Raw genomic sequence first — 20,427 nt, 5'->3', positions numbered from 1 at the left:
CATATACATATACACGTGCGCGCCTCGCGCGAGATACAAATTCCCAAGTGTGTATGAGTGTATACACTGATGACTCTCTCTCTCTTTCTTTCTCTATATATAATATATGTAACTGCGATCGCGCGGCACCCGGGGCGGCGAAGAAACGAGGCCGATCGCGAGGCGCAACAACATATACAAAGTTCGACCAGCGCCGGCCCGACACGGCTACATGGCTACCCGCCTTTTGCACCCGTTTTAACCACTTCTACCCAATTGGGTTGTCGAGGCGACAGGGACAAGCGTGCGCCCGACGATGCCACGTAACATAGCTGAGAGAGCTTTGTAAACGAGATGCGACAGGGCCGTATCCTGTCTCTGGAATGAGCCGTTATTTCGCGTTTTTTTTTCTTCACTACACTTTATCTTATTTCAAAATAATGTAGCAAACACGCGGTGTATGAAAAATTGAATTCTAAATACATACTAATGTACAGATGACAGAGTCGATTTGCGTCGATTTTAATCGTATTACAATATTTTTACGTTTCTTCGTTTCGTTACTATAAAAGTATATAATTAATCCGCAAAAAAAGTCAGTACCGCGATTGCAATTAAACGACATTGTCAAAAAGAAAAACTATATATATATAAGTATAATAATATAAAAGATATACATATAAATAATACAAAATATATATAATATATATAGAAGATTTAATTAATTTCGTACAACACTGACGTGCGTTACCTCTCTGTCGTTTATATGCAAAACGCACGGTATATATTCAATGCAGTTTCATAATGAGATTATTGATTTTTTTTCAAGAATCGCCGTCTTTCTCTGTCTCTCTCTCTCGCTCTCTTTTCGGTGACCGTTTATCTTCCATCTTTCTCCGTCTGTTTTTCAACAGGTCGATAAGCCTCTGTCCTACTCTAAACTCCGCAGTTCGGCCGCGCATGACGCACGCGTGTAACATCTCGCATAATTGAATATGCTACACTCCCGGACGATATCATCCGACCAGTAGCCGCGCGTATGCGAAGCTAACCAGCAACTTGTCCGTAATATCTACATACCCGGTGATTGTATTGATTTTTCCGACAGTATGTAAATTAGCGAGTCGCAATGTAAGTACGCGCGCGAATTTCTGCGCAGTTTATAATTCTCAATATTTAGAATTTATAGCTTTGTCAAATCCAACTTCTAATTAATATATATACAAATTAGTTTCTTTTTACAACTCGTTAATACATAACTGTGCAAATATATACTTCTACATTATATATACATATATATAATTTTGCACGATTGTTACAAATACAATTAGACAATTATAATAATATATAAGCATGTATATTTTAAATATTCAAAATTCATTTTGTTATTTTATACATTGTTAAAATCACAATTTATCATTAAAATTAATTCAATTCTTATATTTTGCTAAAAATTAACAAATTGTTATAATTGCATTTGTACAATAAATCTGACACAAAAGATAGGAAAGATTTTAGGTAAAAAAAAACGTCAAAATTTATTAAGTACACAATTTCCAACTTGCTATGGAGTTGACGTCGATCAAGATTGGAAATTCGGTTTTCCCTCGTAAGTACATCCGGATTTTTGTACAATTTGCGTCGCCGCCCAAATTCCGCATTTTATACACGTTTCTATATTCTTATCTTGTACAAGTTGTGCAATAAAACCTGAAATAATATTTCCAATTAATAAAGTGTATTTCTTGTTATTGTAACGTGATGAAAAGTCACACTTCCTCTACTCACCTCCAACAAAAGCATCTCCGGCACCATTGGTATCTACAACTTTCTCTTCTGGCAGTTTTACGACAGGATATTCCGTCACTATTCCATCTTTGACTAAAAGTATTGCTTTAGCACCTTGTGTTATGATAACTATTCTTTTTCTCTTGTCATTGATTTTCTCCATTTCTGATATCTTCAGTGCAATTTGCTTCCTGTCTGTGGTATTAAAATTGTTGGTCTTAGCAAATGTGTCTGCTTCTGTCTCATTACCAAATAGGATGTCCACGTAAGGAAATGCAGCTAACATTGGCTTTTGAAAGAATTCGCACAGAAATGGAGCACTGAGATTCATCATGAACATTTTATTGTTCTCATAAGCGTGTTTAGCCACTGTTTGTATAGATTCTGGACTAACTGTCAAGAAAAATCCCTAAAATATATCAAATTTTATTATAGTATAGCATTTTATACTTTGTTTGTATAATATCAGGAAAATTCTTTACTTACCGATATATAAATATAGTTTGCAATATCTATCAGGTGCTTGTTCTCTGGCTTTTCAATGTGCGATAGTGAGAAACAATTTGCTGCTGCTAAATTAGCACACAAGGAGCGTTCTTTTCCCGTAATAAGCACTGCACATGTCCCAGTTGGTTCTCGATCAGTATATTGATACTTAACATTTAGACCATCCGTGGCTGCCTTATCCTCTAAAATCTTTGAATATTTGTCTCTTCCAACACAGCCCATATAAGTGGCAACTTTTGGTTTTTGCAGGAACCACTGTACATAAATACATAAATACCAATTACATATCGCTTTACAATTTTGAATTTTGCTCTTTTTGTCAAAATAAATTTCTCAACACTCGAGTAATAATTCTATACAAATGCCACTTACTTGTGTCACTCTCATTGTATTCTGTACAGATCCACCCGCAATAAAGTCAGCTTTGTACAAGTCAATTAACTCCTCGTATAAAGGTTTGTGCTTCTCCTCGGCGAGAATAGCATTGTTAGGCTTTAGATCATATTTTGTTAAAAATTCATAATCTACAATTGCTGAAATATCGAGAAGGGGATTTCCCATGCCAAGTAGTAGGCCTTCCCTGAAATTAATTATATATTAATAAAACATTTTTATACATCAATTTCTCGATATATTTATAAAATTTTATCAATAAAATTCAAAAACAAGGTTACATTTGATTATCCTTCTTGACATATGATTCTTTAATCGATTTGATACAGATTTGCTTGATAAAAGTATCCGCAATATTATTAATAAGATAATAAATACATATGTTTTATCATTCTAAAATAGCATTGAATTTCGCGCGCATGATGAAATCGCGCCGATAAGAATCTGCCTTGACAATTACATAACCTGTATCGTATCTGCTACGACGCGATTTAATTTCATCGTGAGAATAAACGTCATTAATTATCCGCGTCAACATCTAAGTAAAGAATAAAAAAAGAGCACCTCCTTTCCAAATAATTCATTTATCATCGTTAAAAAGACTCGATTTTCATTATCGACCTGATCGATACACATAACCTTGACACTTCAATACCTCATCCTCGGGAAAAAAAATAGATTCACACTCTCGAGCCGCGTGATAGACGACGAATCGCGAGAGAAGGAGACAATAGAGGATGCGTAATCGCGCGAGACGTGATATTTCACTTACCGTAAGTCTCCAGCCATTTGTGCGGTACTTGAATTCTCTTACGATCACGAGGTAATCATGCGCTGGAACGCACAAAGGACGGTCTGCTGCGACGAGATGCAAAGGCGCGCCACCGACGTTTCCTTCCGAATGATAGAGATCCAATGGCAGCGACTTGATTACACGCGATTACTAAAAAAACACTCTCTGCTTCACCTTCGAACTCCGAACACGCAATATATAATGTTATCGCGATGACTCCTCGAAAGAGACGCAAGTATTAACAGATCGTATATAAATTAAATTATCTAAATATGCTAATTGCCAATTTACAATACTCGATATTTATTAAGGATTATTCCTTATATAACGCATATCTAAAGATACATATATTATAAGATATTTTAATGAGATAAATTATTTATTTTCTACATGTAAGAGTTTGAAACACATATACTGATTAAAAGAAATAGAAAAAATAAATTTCAAATGAAGCATATAAGATAATTTTACTTGTGCGTCATATTTTGATTATATAACTTCTAATATATCAAATACAAGATTTATATGTAAATGGCAAAGAATCTCTTTCCATTCTCTTCTTTTCGTCTTTTCATACTTTTAGAATAGAGTGTATACAATTGTGTATGATATTAATAGATTTAATTAAAAACAAATAAAAGCTTTGATTTAAGTAAAACAATTGACGAGCTCTCATGGAATTAGTAAAATTTTTATTACTCAATTACAGGCGATTATTTTCGCGTGTCTAGCCTCCGAAAGCTTTTATATTCAAAAACCGCGACATTCTGTAACACAAATTTTACATACAATTGATTTACGACGCTATTTTAATTTTTCGCGATAATCCTGACTGATTATTATGACTGTGAACTGTGTGTGAATCACAGAGAGCTTTAATTAAACCTTACCTGTGAAACTTCACTTACCATTATGCATTTATTTTTATTTGACTATTAAAATATATGAAAAATATCTAAATTGTAAATTATCTAAGAAACAAATTCTTCTGAAATTATAAATTTTTATCTTGTATACTTTACGTGGAAATAAATTAATTCTTCCGCATATATCACTATTATATTATCACTACTTGATAATATAAATATAAATTAATAAAAAATCCCGAAGAGACTTTTCTTAATCCGTGAATTAATAAATAGTTTTAAGAAACTAGATCAATTGTCGGAAGATATATTTTCGTTAAGAAAAAATGTAGGAGATTATAAACTAGAATTATATAAGCTTTACTCCTTTTATAGCAAGAAGAGTGAACAAAAATATACAAACGTGACCGATATTATCACAATATAATTGCGTTATCATTTATTAGAAATATCTTAAATCATTAGTTATTCTCTCTCCTAGATTTTTAGAGATCATTACAGGAAGCGCGAGGAAAATATTCGTTCTTACGATACCTTCGTGCTCCCGCTGAGCGGAGAGAGAAAGACTTTCGCTCTAGGGCGAGATTCGGCTCGTAAGCACGCTGTTGATTTCTCATCTGTCAGTTTTGTCCTTCACTTTATAGAAGATTCTCCCCGCATCTCGTGGAGATGAGCTCTCCCCTAAGAAGTGCCGCTTCTCCTAAGAAAGAAAACATGACTCTCAAAGGCGTTCGGATGGAAACACGGGGGGAAATTAACTTGTCGCTTTTTTTTCCTTTTTTATTTATTTTTTTTATTCACTTTCTTTTACGCGTATCGGATATCGGGATGCTGTGTAGGAATGGACTTGCCTTGGATGCGGTAATAACAGCCTCGTCTTTATTCGAGCGGGATCTCACTCCCTCTGTCTGTTTCGCGGTGTCTTTCAACGTGGTACAGAGTGCTGAACAATTACCTCTCGTTAACACCAGGTCGCTTCTCCGTCAGACCTCTCTCTCGCCGCTTCTACTCTCGAGCCCTGGCTCGCTCTCGGCTTCTTCGAGGTACATCCGTCGTGAACGTTGCTGGTGGGCTATCATCGCGTCCTATTATCACATATGATATTACAATACAGCGTATTACAATCCCTGCCGGCGCGGTTTCTATCGGTTTTGCGCTTTTTTTTTGTCGTAATGCGACAACCGACGACGACCGACACGTGTATGTGTGTGTGTTCGCTTTCCGTTTTTTTTTTTCTATCACGCGAGGTCAAGGGATAACCCGCGTCCCGACGTGTCCGTTATATATTTTTTCTCGGGTTCTTGTGCAGACCGTGTGTCTCTCTCAAAAATCCGTGCACGGATGATCCGATCGGCGATTCACGGTCTCTAGAGTGAGAACTCTGCCGAGGGTCCGGGTATTTTTTTTTTTTTTTTTCTAAGTGCCTGCGAGGGTCTGTGCCGGCGTATCCGAGATATATCTCAGCGATATATAGCTATACAAGAGACTGGACTCGGAACTTCTTATCTCGTCGAGCTTCTCGGCCGGCGTGTCTTCCCGAACCGTTTGCAACTCGGGCTGCGTGATTTTACAGACGATTCGACGACGACGAGGACGACGACGAAGGCGACGACGATGACGAGGGTGACGACAAAGCTGACGACGGCGACGACGGCGACGACGATGGCGACGAGACGAAGACGATGGCGACGACGAACCGCCAGGATCTCGCACGTCCACGTATGGGCTACGAGCGAGGACCGCAATCATCGGACAGACCTTCGCTATCCGACGATCAAGTCCGATGTTTACCGTAATCCTCGAGAGAGTGCTTGCATTACAGCCGATACATCGCGTATCGAATATATCCGACGAAGCTCTCCGGTGTGCATGGGTCTCCATGTGTTCCCGAATCTTTTTTTTTATTTATTTCCCGCACGACGTGTGTGTGATCTCGCACGCGTGATTCAGTATCTCCCCGCGTATCCGCAACGAGCCTCGGGCCATTCCCCAAGTCTACGGATCGGGGGTTCATCTAAGCGATACATATTCTACATATAAGGGAATTTCAAGAGAATCCTAAAAAAAAATTACAAAAAAAAAAGAGTAAAAGGAGCTTCAAGTATATAAAATAAGATTGTCTCAAAACCAGTTTTCTATATGACAAATTTGAGAAGAAAGTTTCATAATTTAAACTATAGTAAATTTTCTAAAGTTTTAAAATACTGAATTAGTCTTGAATAGATTCTGAAATGTTGAATCAAAGGATTTCTCTTGGTTCTGAGACACCTTTGTATACGTTCTCGTCGACGATCGTGCGCCCGGGGGTTTCCCGATCTTGACGAAACGATTCCGTGAATACGGTAAAGCCAAAGTTAACGCGTCATCGACGCCACCGCTCGCTTTATGCACCGATCAAACTCGCAACTCTTGCGCAACAGAGCCGACGGGAGAAGGTCCGACCTCCTTTCTCGCGCCAACTTAGAATACGCAGGATTCGGCCGATCTTTCTCGATTCGGAATAGTCTACTTATCGGACAGGAGTCTGCTCACCACATCTCAGTATGGAGAGATGATTGAGTAGTGTGCCTTGGTTCTACACGTTCGTGTTCCAACGTCACTCTGACACGAGGCTTGCTCGGTTATCTCTGGAAGACACTGCACGTGGTGTCTCTTAAAGTAAACTTTCTGGGGGAGTTCACACTTTGGCTGTAACTTGGCGTATTAGACGTGTACAGAACGTGGCCGGGCGCCTCTGCCTGTGTCGTTGGTCGGGTAGAAAAGCGATCTCTTCAGCCGAGTCCGATTCTGTAGACCTGCTCAACCTCCGAGTCTGCAAGTTTGACTGGCACATAACACAATAAGCATTACCATGTACATACTGATTAAAAAAGTCAGATTAAAAGAGATACGAAAAGAAAAGAAACATTTATATCTCCATCATCTATATTTACACATTTACTTCCGCGTCTCTTCATCTGTGATATTTCTGAAAGCAGCAATACTTAACTTTGGCTTTAATCGAAAGTCTATGCAAGTGAACAATAAAACCGCGCTATCATATATATATATAAAGATGTAACTGTGATGGAAGAGAATGGCACAAATTAGTATTTCCTGTCTTTACAAAATAAAGATAACTTAATAATCGAGAAGAAGGAAGAAACATGACGCAATGTCAAAGTTATATTAACAGATCAATTTATATTATAATATATAACATCTTAATATAGTTTTTAAATTTAAATAATTTTAAAATGTGTATATATATAATTTTAAAGATTAGAATAGGAAGGTGTTTCTTTATTCTTCTCGAATTTTAATCTACGTACAATCGCTTTCGACGAATAAATTCAGCCTAGTTCGAGAGAGCCAGAAGAAGGGATGAATTCTCAGTCACAATTCAAGGAGATGTCATTCGCACGTATTTTTTTAAGATTTATTAAAAAATAAAAACTTGCAAAAAACACACGTAAAATGATGCATCAGACATGTAAAACAGAATCTCATCTCGTATATTGCTAAGGCGAGGAGGGAATATTTAGCAGGCTTATTGGAATCCAATATCTTTTTTTCCCAATCACTTCCCGTTTTAATATACACATATATAGAGAGAAAGAATTAATATTCCATGTCCGTGTATGCGTGATGAAGCGACTTATTCGCGCTATATGTTAGCTCGTGTGCAACCATCTCATCCGCAGTGCCAATTGTTCTGAAAACATCAGTTATACGACGAACGATTTTACATAGGGCTTGACGGATTATGATAGTCCTTATTTCTTTAAAACAGCGAAAAGATAGTAGAAGAAACCAGAGATCGAAGCCATTATAATCTTGAGATTTAACCATTTCTACAACAAAGTCTAAACTTTAACGATTAAAGGACAGAGAAGAGAGGAGAGAAGTATATCGAATATAAGAAACACATGTCTGAAGTTATGACCATCTTAAAAATGGAAAAGATAGCGAAATTAGCGAATTTAAATAAGCGTATTGCTCAACTAATACTCGAGATGAATAGGACGAGTGATTCGCGATGAGAAGTAACGAGCAGACATGACAGATCGTGTAAAGATTCTTCGAAGAACTTTCTGAAAGGGATGAATCACAGTTTATCTATTTCAGATCGAAATATGTTTCAGAACCACCGGATATTAAATCTCGAGTTATTGAGATATTTAATATTTACAAGAGAAGACACATCATATAAAACATATAAATATATAAAATCAATATAAAAATATAAACGAATCTTTTATAAAATTTTCGTTGCGTCATAATTTCCTAAATCTGTCATTGAAACTGTATGATACTGGCAAAATTTTTGATAATTTTGAAACCTTTTATATTTATATATGTCATACAGAATGATGAAATCCTTTTGTCATCAAGTATCATCGCACGACAAATTTAAATTTCTCACTAACATTCGCCATATAAGAGTATCAGAAATCCAAGCATTGATTAACGATACAATAACTTGCACAATTGCATGTAATAGATGAATTCGAAAACATCGTATACGTGTGTTTCTACTTTCCTCATCCTATCGAGAGTAAAATGTTTGCAGAAATACAAGACAGGATGAGATTTCGACAGGAAATTGCATGACAGAATTGAAGAAAAAAACAATCATTAAAACAGGACCGTGCACACGTGAATGTGAAATAGTCCTTGATATCTTAAAAACCACTAATTTTCAATGTAATGTGAGAAACACAGTGCAACATCTGTCTGAATTAGAATATTTAATCATTCATGCAATGAAGATTGAATAATGATCCATTTGATTAATCCATTTATCAATATTATCATTAATTAAATCAATGTTAGAAAAAGAAAGAAAGAAAGAAATAGAGAAAGAGATTGCACTGTATCGCAATTAAATAAACATATAGAGAAGTAGAAATGTGATTCTTGTTGGATGGAGAACATCGCAGAACTCTACCTTAGATCGATTATCAGATTTGGAGACGCGCGCGCACAAGGATGGCAGTAAAGAGAGCAAGACGAGCGAATAACGTCGCGCGCGTTTCGGCTCGAGATGTTGACGGATTTTTGTCGAGCGAGCGCGAGACGGAAACGCGCGCGCGACGCAGGAAGCCAGCGCGCGTCCGATCGTACTTCGATCAAAATTTTCGGTAATGGAAAGGGGGCGAAAGGGGTTGTTTTGTTGGGATGGCAAAGGGTGTCGCGAGAAAGAGAGCGGTCGGTGTGATTAAAGAAACACGCAGTACACGTCGTTTTTTTTGTGAATTTCACAAATACATTGTTATTACATATCTCTTATATTCAGTATCATCATCATTATTATTAGCGTGGTTATAATTTATATAATCTTTAATGAAAAAGACACGGTCGTTTTTCAGTAGAAAAAAAAAAGAAAAAAAAATACAAACAAAAGGCGTAGATGGGAGAATAGAAAAAAAAAGACTTACAGCAAGTGTCTACGCTCGAAAAAAGAAACGAAAGTGCGATTATTATAGATTACAACACGTCTTTTTTTTATAATGTCAGAGTTAATCCTACGTTAATAAAAAGATTACGTTACGTTACTATATGCTAACGATAATGTTCGGCCATTCAGGTTTCCCATACAGAATCGGCGCATCCTACCGGGTCTAAGTCCAATTATATAATTCTTTCTTTTTTTTGCGATAAAAGCGGAATAACGACATTTGTGGAAATCGGTTTTTTTTTAACAATCGAAACTGCAACGCTTACCCCCTCCCATTTGGGGAAAGATTTTGGCGAACGCTTCTTTTTTAAAGCACGGCCTACGTCTTCTCGATACTCTTTCGCGAGCATGTTAAAAACACGTAATGTTACTAATTTACGCTCTATACAAAAGTATTTGTCAAAAATAAGGGAATATTGCTTATCGGGGCGGCATATACACAATCGTCTCGGAAGATGAGGCCTGCTCTTAATTATGATGTTTAATATTTCGCCGATATTTCAAAACTGAACATACAATTGCTCGCTCGAAGGATACTCTTTCACAATTTTTTTTTCATTTAGGAACCGCGTCGCGGCTTTTCGCTGATATAAATCTATTTGAATTATAAAAAAAAAAGAATAGAGCTCCGATCGAGATACGCGAGATTGCCAATCGACGAGATCATCTTTAACGCGAGCGAAAATCATGAGACGATTACAATTTTCTGATACAATTTTCTCATTTTTTTCCTGCATATTCACAGTCGCGTTCCTCGAATATATATTTATTTATGCATATTGAATAAGAAGCTCTTACTTATACGCATAAATATTCTCCTTTACACGCATGTGGACGCATTTCTCAAGGAAACAACTATGATCATCTCCCTTAGACTAGCATCGTCGTACGAATGTTCGCGCTACTCCCGGCGGAGAGAATAATATCTGATACACATTCATTTGACACAATAAATAAAAATCGACGGGAATTCCGCGAACAACGCTTCTCGATCAGGACGTCGTTTTGCACTAGCTCTATTGCGCGGCATAATAAGAGTACGAATAAAATCTATCAATGTTGAATTACGCTGTATGCCAGTGATCGATTTGCTAATCATCAATTCAGCAACTTCTGCGGCGAGGTGCGATGCGTACGCGCGCGACAAGAGTCTATCGATTGCTGCGCTGCGGAGAAAAACAGGCCAAGAAAGGTGGTGGTGGAGGTGGGTCGTCATCATCAGAGAAAACCGAAACGATCGCCGCAGAATTCGGCCCCACCGGAATGCTCGTCGATCCCACATTTCTTTTTTTTTGTCCCCCCGAAAATCAAACGTATAAATTTGCCCACAATCTGCTTTTTTTTTCTTCCAAAAACAAATAAAATTTTTTTGTCAAAAAATACTTAAGAAAACGTTACGGTCGAGGATCGAGGAGTCTCCGCGGTGGAGTAGCTAACATCGAGTTCACTTTGATTTTTTTATACAAATGCATGACAAAGAGGGAGGGGTGCGGAGTAAAGGGGACCTAGAGACAACAAGTTAGTTGACAACAAGAGAAAGAGAGAGAGAGATATACGAAAGGATCGATAAGCCGGGGAGTCTCGGAAAGATACGAGGGATACTTCGTCGGTCGAGGGAGGATGATATAATTTGGATGATAATTCCTATTATATTTAGCCTGTCTCTGCTACTTTTGACTGGTTTTATTTCTTTCTCGTTTAGCTCTCTACTTTTTGTCTCCGTTTGTTTGTTTTGTTTTGGCCTAAATAAATCGCACTGCGGGTAACACTTGTTCTCATAGAGCGGGCGGCAGATCTTCACGCGTGCAGTTCGCAAGACGGCCAAGAGTATCTCGGTTCCGAGGCTTCCTGCTAGCGACAGACAGACCCGACGGACCGACGGCGACCGACAGAGACCGATCCGAGCCCGACGCGACGATTTAGTATGGTGCGAACCGGCGCGACGGCGATGGCCCTCGTAATCCCGGTCTGGTAATCAAAATTAAGCCACGTCAGTCACACGAGATCGATGATGCGGGGTCAAAGCACGGACAAATATAGATTGAAAATGTAAAAGGCTGTAATATATTTGCGTGGTACGAGAGAAAACAGAAGAGAGATAGAGAAATGTAACAGAGCGTTATAGTATGTATGCAGAGTGAAAAATTATAAGAATAAACAGGGTATATATTTATATATGTATAATAAAATATTTTTAAAAAAATGGAAAAAAAAAGAAAAAAAAGGAGGTTGATATATACAGCAGCTCGAAAAGTACCTCGTTTTTCTCGCTAACCATTTTACTAATTCTTTCGTTTTGCGATAATAAGAATGCGCGACTCGGGTTAAATTTTTCTTTTTCTTCATCTTTAGAGCACCCTTCTTTATGAAACATCGTATTAAGAAGAAATGCTCTTTATTACTTCGTTTTAATGAAACAAAACAACAATTTCCGCACAGAAATTCTCGATAATTCTGCGATATCTTATACAAATTTCTTTTACGCGATATATATCATCATAGAATACTGTCCGATCAGAAACAAACAAATAAAGACACTTTCTTGGGACGATCGTAACATAAAGAAGAGGACGGCTTATTATTAGATCTACATCGCGATTTATGAGAAATAGGATTTCAATTCGGGTGTAACCCAGTGATACTTCACTCTACTTACCTACGCTCTTCAAACGAATCTCGGCTGAAGTCCTCGTACATGCCTCTACTATAACAGCGGTTTAATAAATAATCGAATCTACCAATGAGATCAGATCAACATATACCACATACTGGCTCCCTTGTCCAAGGCTTAACTTTGTGAATTAGTCCCTGTATATATACATATACATATATATGTATTCTCACGTGCAAAGGAAAGAGAATCGCGTGCCTCGCCTGATATGACTAGGGATAGGGGCGGAATGTTTCGTGTCTCTTACGTTAATTGAAGAGAACAAACTTGTCGAAGAAGTATAAGCGGATCGTTACGTTAACAAATCTGCCGTGAAATATTTCCTATTCTTCTACTACATTGATATATGCGCGCGCAATGATTAGTGTATGTGTGTGTGTGTGTGTGTAAAGAGGAAATTTTGATTTTCATCAAAAGACCGAGAAGAGTTTACAATTAGAAATCATTTATAGAGACTCGAGTACAAAAATGCAAGATGCTTAAAACTACTAAACCTACGAAGAGTGAAGCACAAGCAATTAAAGTAATTCGCTATCTGCTATTTGTACAATTCGTTGGCTTGACCGACAGTTCGAGAAACTTTGCCAACGTAAAAGGAGAATTAAATGGATAGAACGTAGGATGTAGTCATATGAGGCAGACAGCGGTAGACTGGATTTTTAACCCATGCGACTTGCAAATTACAACTTCGCAAAAAACAACGAGAATGTATCATTATAACAAATAAGAGCTATTTGCAGCCCAGGCTGGGATCGTATGAGGGTAATAAGGTGGTAACGTGCAACAACAAATTCAAAGTACTTGGAAAAACTGAGAAATTCAATCTCAATTCTGTTTTCTATTTGAACGTTGCGAATGGATTTACATACATGAAAAGCTTTGAACCTCGTGAGTAGAAGTCAGCTTCAAGAACTATGGATTGTGATCTCGAGGAGTACAGAAGACGAAAATCGAAATTTCTTTGCGACACTCTTGTTACCCTTTATGTGAAATTTCTCTTCCAGTGAATTCAACAATTTTAGAAATACTACGAAACTCGAAACACACAATTTCAATCGATGATTCCTTGATAAATAAAATTTCGATCCGTGATATAGATAAGAATTTTGCTCTCTTATTTAATGTAATTGACGCGATTATAAAATAAAAAAAGAAAAAAAAAGAAAGATAGTTTGTATATTTTAAAATAGAGAATTAGATATTTTAATTATTTACGTCTGGGAAACCGAGTATATCACACGAGTACAAAAATACATTTTTATTTTATATTTAAAAAAAGAAAAAGAAAAAGCAAGAAAGTGTTAGAAAGAAAATTTATTTAATTTCAAAATATAATTTTGCTAACATCACATCTTTGCGAATTTATCACAACATATTCGTTATTTTCATCGAATCATAGTACGCGATCCACGTCAATAAAAGGAATAATTTGCGCATGAAAAAACTGTGAATAAAATGAAGAATCGATATTTATCGCAGGCTTGCGGAATTGGCTCGGAAAAATTACGGGAGATGCCGATACGTGTACAAACTTACTGGTCCAAATCGTCTGGAGAGCTGGTTTCTACTTACGACACGTTTCAAAGACAATCGATTCGATGCGCCATTCCAAAATCGCGCCAGCCCTGTTTCTTTTTTTCTATCTATAGTGTACGATAGTTTGGTTTAAAATTGCAGATCGCATCCTGGTTCGCGGTAGTGCGATCAAGAAATTCTAGTTCACATTCCTTAGGAACGTTTCTTCATCCCAGGCCTCCGTGCCACTCCCGGCAGAGTGATGTGCGTAATAGGGAGCGCTTGAAACACAAAGGATGTTCAGTGAGAGACATACAAGCCAATCCCGCAGTTAATGCCATGAACAAGAGAGTCTATGAACTAGGACATCCCTAGAAGAGCAGTCGACATGTTCAAGGCACAATCAGTCGAGACCCGAAAAAGTTTCTAACCACTATGGAACGCAGACGACGTATAGGCGACTGCTACGTACTTCCGACGCGATTGTTTGTTGTTACAAGTTGCGACAAGAACGAGGCGTGACTACTCGCTAACAAAATGAGTCAAAGACTTACTCTTGTACGACTTGAACGCTGACCCGGGACTGTCTCTCTAGGGTTGCCCGCGTTCATGGACAAAGATGGTACGCCTGAGGTGCACTGAAATTTAGAATGTACAGAAACGTCCAAGCGTCATATAATTAACATTTCACTACGATGGAGTCTGCACTCGTGTGGGCGTCGGGTCGACACTCGTACGTGTGTAAAAAAAATACTAAAAGTCTTAAAATCTCAAGTATGAGAAAGTAATATCTTGCATAGACGATAACGAGTCATGCGTTGTGTCGCGCAGTAATATTGTCGGAGAGGAAAAGTTTCGTTTCCGCGTAGACGCGGAAATAAAAAAGTAAGACAAAAGGAAGAGATAAAAGAGAGTTTATGCATTTTAATGAAAAAGGGCAAAAAGAGGTTTGGTTTATATAACAAGGTAGGCATTGGAACATTGCAAATCTCGCGATCGCCTATTCAGACTTAACATTTCGTTACTACGTGGGCCAAAAAAAAAAATAAGGAGAGATAGAGTAAGGAGATAAAGTCGAAATATATATGACAAGAGAAAGAATACGACAGATTAGAAAAAAATGTCGACGAATCACCGAATCACCCCAATTCGCATGAGCTGTTAATCCAGCCTGGAACGTTCACAATGTTAAGTCGGACGAATGGGCAGTCGATACGCCGGATACTAACTCACCTGAACCGGCCGTTGTTGCCACTTGGAGGGGGCGATCGGCGGCTGAACATTCCATACTCGTTACCACGGGAGAAGCCAGTGTCGCGCATGGATCCCATACCTAGAGGAGGCATAGGAGGCATTGGGTCTCGTCTTGGTGGTAGAGGTGGCATTGACATTGGTGGAAAGTCTAGCCCGCACATGGAACTTCCCATGTCGCAGGGACCTGTCATACCCGTAAACCGCCTCTCGTAGAGATCCCTGGTGTCCTCGAAGCCGCGCCGGTCGTAGTAGCTTTCATAGTCCTGTTAACAGACAAATCCGAGAAATTAATAGGCGAAAATCACATCATCTATTATTTCAAACAAAAATGTTGATAAGATTGGTGATTAGATAGTATTGCATAACGAAAAATATATGTAATTTGACGAAACTTACACCAAAGCGGCCACCACCCATGAGCCTGTCCCGAAGGAAAGGTGGTGGTGGCGGTGGGGGATACGGATCACGTCCAAACATTCGATCTCTGTATCCATTTCTATCTGGACCACCTCCCATTCCTCCCTTGGGACATTCTTTGGACCAGTGACCGCCTCTTCCGCATCGGTAGCATTGTTCCGGATCACCCATTCCCGGCCTCTGTCGAACACGGCTGGTGGAGATCTGCACTTTCATCGGCTGCCCGTCTACGATCTGACCGTTCAACTCCTTGATGGCATCGTTCACGTCTCCCGTCGCTTCAAGATGGACGAAACCGTAGTTCCTTACAATGTCGCATTCAACGACCGTGCCATACTTGGCAAACAGTTCGCGCACTTGCGGCGCCTTCGTGTTATCTGTGAGATTGCCGACAAAGATCTTTGTCGTAGGAGTGTTGGGACCCTTACGACTCTTTGCGGCCTCGCACTTTATCGGCTGTCCATGGACCATATGTCCATTCAGATTCTGTATGGCGTTTCGCCCCGCTTCCTCATTTTCCATATGCTGTGAATAAATAATGTAATTGCATTATCGATTTTGTTAATCGTAATATGGTCTAATTTTTATTAATCGGAATGCTGATTTTAACACGACACTTACCACAAAGCCATAATTCTTTACCACGTCGCATTCCACGACCTTGCCGTACTTCTCGAACAGTGGCTTTATATCCGCGTTCGAGGTCTTGTCGGCTAAATTACCAATGAAGATTTTAAATGTTCCAACGCTGCTAAAACCCGGCATTTTGCGGCTCGTAGAACCTAATTTCACAAAAATGTATATTTAAAATAGAAACATTTTTCATTGTTCTTTCACTTTTTTTTATATAATTATATATTTATTATATAATTATATATTTTTAGATGTACTTAACATTTTTTTATAACATTGTGTCTCTCTTACACATTCAATATTAAAATATTCAATATTAAATATAAATATTAAAATAGTGAAAACAATTTTAGCGACTTTTATTTATAAAAACAAGAGAAAGTTATTGAAATTTCAGAGAACTAATAATCCCTATTCACAGTAATTATACTATAATTCTAACAGACCCATGAACCTGAAATTAGTTTATAAAGTCTTTTATTAGCAAGAAAAAATATCGGAGCATCTGAATGATTATTTTAGAATTAATTTATTAGATTATTCTGCCGTCGATTTTTTTTCATTTTTTCGTCGTCTCACATCCCCGATATTTTTCTGCTCACCTATACATTCTATGGCTACTAATTTTGTTCGATTATTTATTTGCTCCCATATAGCGCGCGATCCGAATGATAAGTATTCATCCCTACCATATTTATATTTTCACAAGCACGTTAGATACTCGCGGAGCAAAGTTGCGTCGCTTAAACAGAAGCCGGTATAATATCAGTAGATATGAATTTCGACGCTATATAAATATACGACGATGATCTCTATATTTATTCGTCGCACCGAAAAGTAAATTAATAAAGGGAATAACGTTATTTTGAATACTGAGCCAGAGCGAAATAGCAAGCGATTATGAGTTCAAATAAGAAGCTCCATTTAAGCCGCATTATATTCCGCTCATTCAAGGTTATCCGAAAGTTACAAAAAAGTAATTTTTTTCCAACACATTCCGACCGTCGTATACATATGTATTCTCGCGCAATAAACATATCGCTCTGTCGAGACCTGTCGCCTTTTTTTCCTTCTTCGAGATCTAATCGGAAAAAAGTCGGAGAAGCGACGCGATCGTTTGATTCCGATCCTGACGCTTTCCTTCCTCCATCTTGCCGACATATCTCACGCGCGCTGGCGAATAACCAATTTACGCATTAAAAAAAAAAAAAAACCGCGTTTCCCTGGGAGCTCCCTGTGCGTGAGATCCTATCCCTCGAGATATCAAAGCAACTCGGCTCGTTATATATCCGCCCTCGTGGGCAGACGCCGTAATAAGTGTGCACGGAATCCCTGCACGAACGAAGGAGGATTCTCTCCGCACCGCACCCGGTACGGTGAAAGTACATACCTGCGGTTGCGGACGTTTCCTAGCGTGATATCGAATCGGTGCACGAGTGTCTAAGTACTTCACTGAAGGGATTCGCGGAGAGTCGATCGCGCACACGCGGAGATTCGCGCGGAAAGAGGAACGGGGAAAACTCGACGCCGGTCTCGCTCAAACGACGACACGCAGGAAAACGCGACTTGGCAATGGCGGCGTTCTCGCTCGCTGCGTCTCGTCCGGATCGCGTCGCGCCGAAACGTCAGACGTCAGCGCCGCCACCGGAAACCGACGAGCGGCGCCGGGCGAGCGCGGGAGAACCCTACTGCGCCGTTCCTGACGCCACCGTCTTTCTCAATTATTCAATCGGATTTATCGCGCTCTCTTGTTCGCTAAAACGGAGCGGGAAGAAGCGAGTGTATATATTATATACATATGTATATACATATTCTCATATACTGCGATTACTACACGCTTTTTCGTCGCACGATTGCAGTATATGACGAAATATAACATATAAATATATACTCATTTTATACATATATAATGCAAATTTCGATGCTAATTACGAGAAACGCAGTATCTAAAGCACAAAAATACATTACAAAAAGAGCTTGCATTTTTACTATAGATCATGCGTACATTTGTTTATAACTCATCTTTTATAAAAGATACATTTATTTTGATTTCACCTTGATATAACGAATGACGAGTCTCGCTATTGACCAGTAATAATACAAAAATGTATCCATTGAATTTGGTGAATATATGGAGTATGCAATGCGTTTATTCATGATAGTATCTCGATTTCATATTTATAGACGTATCGTCAAGGTATGACGGTGCACTTTGTTCGTTTTCCTCATGCCAAATTTTCACAAAGTCAATAAAGAGACATGTCAAACAATACGTTACTTATCGTTCTCTTATCTCTTTTTTTCCTTGAATAACAGAGAAGAAATAACTTGCTACTTTCCATCGCTAATTAAACTTATTTAATTCAGCCTATATTATTTAAACGAACGCATATTTTTCGAGCAATAATTGTTGGTAGTCGGCCAAATTGCAAACTATGCGGAATTTGTCGCAATAATTGGAACCTTGCCAAGAAATATACATAATGCACACAGCATTACGAACACAACTTTGTGAGAACAGACGTTAGAGTAACAAAACAAAATATATAAACATAAAAGTGGCTATAATCGTATCTTTATGACCATCGTCGAGATTCAAGGATTGTCCGATCGTCGTGCGTGGAGTCGCGAGCGACAAGTCGGCGTGGAAAATTACCGCGACGAAGATCGGATATGACTGCGCACGAGTGCGACGAAGACGGCGAATTCGTGGAAGCGTCATTTCGTCCATCGATAACTTTGATCTCGCCGACACGACGAGACGAAACCAGTAGCCTCGTCGAAAGAGAATTCCGATTCCGACGTCGCGAAGAAAAATCATCTCCACGTGTATATTCGGAAAAAAATGAAAAAAAAAAAAAAAAAAAAAAACGCGACAATTGTCATAAAAAAATGCATCGAAAACTGGACGAAATAATTGATAAGCGCGTTATTTTCGATCGACAAAACCGGCGGAAAAGAACTCGAGGGGAAAGAATGATTGGCGAGAAGGCGCCGAATCTCGCGGTTGAGATGGTACATGGTCTATTGTTCGGTCGAACGTCTGGGATTCTAGACCGGCTAGACGAAGCCGGGACTGAATGGAATGCCGTTTCGTTGGCGTTTCCACGACTCCTCGCGCGCGACGCGATCATCTGACAATTCTGACTGGAGGACGCGCGGATACGTGGAGATACTCACCAAGTCGGTAGTCTGTAAAACTGCTAAAACTGCGCGATACACACGCGATACGACGCGAACCACACTGCCGCTTCCGAGGTAGAAGATGGCGAAAACGGAAATGTGCAGCGACGCGAAGATACGTTCACGCATGTCAGTTCGACGTTTCCGGTGTAGCGGATCCAGCGCTGCCAACTTAACTGGTCGTAGGCCATAGACGATAGATGTAATAGAGCGGCTTCTCAATTCGATCGATCAATAAAGATATTACATTTGTATATAAGCTTTACAATTGGCTTCTATATCTATTGTAAAAATCTTTCAGAGCAATAGAAACTCTCTATTTGATAATGACAATTATAATATTATTTTAATAAAATATTTACATTGCGAATCTTATGTTGCCTCTAAAAATGCAATGTGCATTTACTGGAAATATAATACATGATATATTATGTATATTTTGGATATTCAAACGCGAAAAAAACAATTTAATAAAAATTTATAGAAAGTACAACTAAAATAAATTCGTTGTCATTAAAAATTCATGGATTTGACATACAAGTAGACTAGTAGACGGTTAGTAAATAGAAATAAAAGAATCGTCTCTATCTATATCTTATATATATATATATATATATATTATATATATTAATTACATATATCTATAATTATAATATATTACATAAATTATATTATATATATAATATATATTATATATAATTATATATAAATAATATATATAATTATATAATAAATATTATAAATATTATAAATATTACAATTATATAATATAATAATTATATTTTATATATACATAGATATAATATTAATATCTTCAATTAAACATTTTTGAATTATATATTCGGTCTACAAAGTATAAAGATCACATATCTTTCAACAAATAAAAAGATATCTATTATAGAAAAAGAATGACGATCTTAAATACTTGCCGAAAATATAATTTTCACTGTTTTCCATCAATTAGCAATTATTTACAATCTTTTTCACT

At 38.0% G+C, this 20,427-nt stretch overlaps 1 protein-coding gene across 2 annotated transcripts; it reads right to left on the bottom strand.

Moving 5' to 3' along the window:
• Positions 1-677: 677 nt before the first annotated feature.
• LOC145933662 (uncharacterized) lies at positions 678-19,595 on the bottom strand. 2 transcript variants are annotated; one of them, XM_083033622.1, is made up of 9 exons: positions 19,437-19,595; positions 16,245-16,405; positions 15,603-16,148; positions 15,400-15,469; positions 15,186-15,285; positions 2,647-2,854; positions 2,254-2,529; positions 1,768-2,176; positions 678-1,689 (listed from the first exon to the last, which is right to left on the bottom strand). In XM_083033622.1, exons 2-9 carry the CDS (start codon positions 16,386-16,388, stop codon positions 1,562-1,564), a joined length of 1,881 nt encoding a protein of 626 aa, XP_082889748.1. In that variant the 5' UTR covers positions 16,389-16,405; positions 19,437-19,595; the 3' UTR covers positions 678-1,561. The 2 variants fall into 2 exon arrangements, with proteins under 2 accessions (XP_082889748.1, XP_082889747.1); XM_083033621.1 differs by lacking the exons at positions 15,186-15,285; positions 15,400-15,469; positions 15,603-16,148; positions 16,245-16,405; positions 19,437-19,595 and adding exons at positions 3,440-3,610; positions 4,861-5,026; positions 5,178-5,411; positions 6,859-7,100.
• Between the last annotated feature and the right edge of the window lie 832 nt (positions 19,596-20,427).

The sequence above is a fragment of the Prenolepis imparis genome, unplaced genomic scaffold (genome assembly GCF_030444845.1).
Source record: "Prenolepis imparis isolate NDT839.2.m4 unplaced genomic scaffold, iyPreImpa1.0 SCAF_3, whole genome shotgun sequence".
In the NCBI taxonomy this organism is placed as follows: Eukaryota; Metazoa; Arthropoda; class Insecta; order Hymenoptera; family Formicidae; genus Prenolepis; species Prenolepis imparis.
Note: the sequence above shows the minus strand (reverse complement) of the source record. Positions and strands in the feature narration are given on the sequence as shown.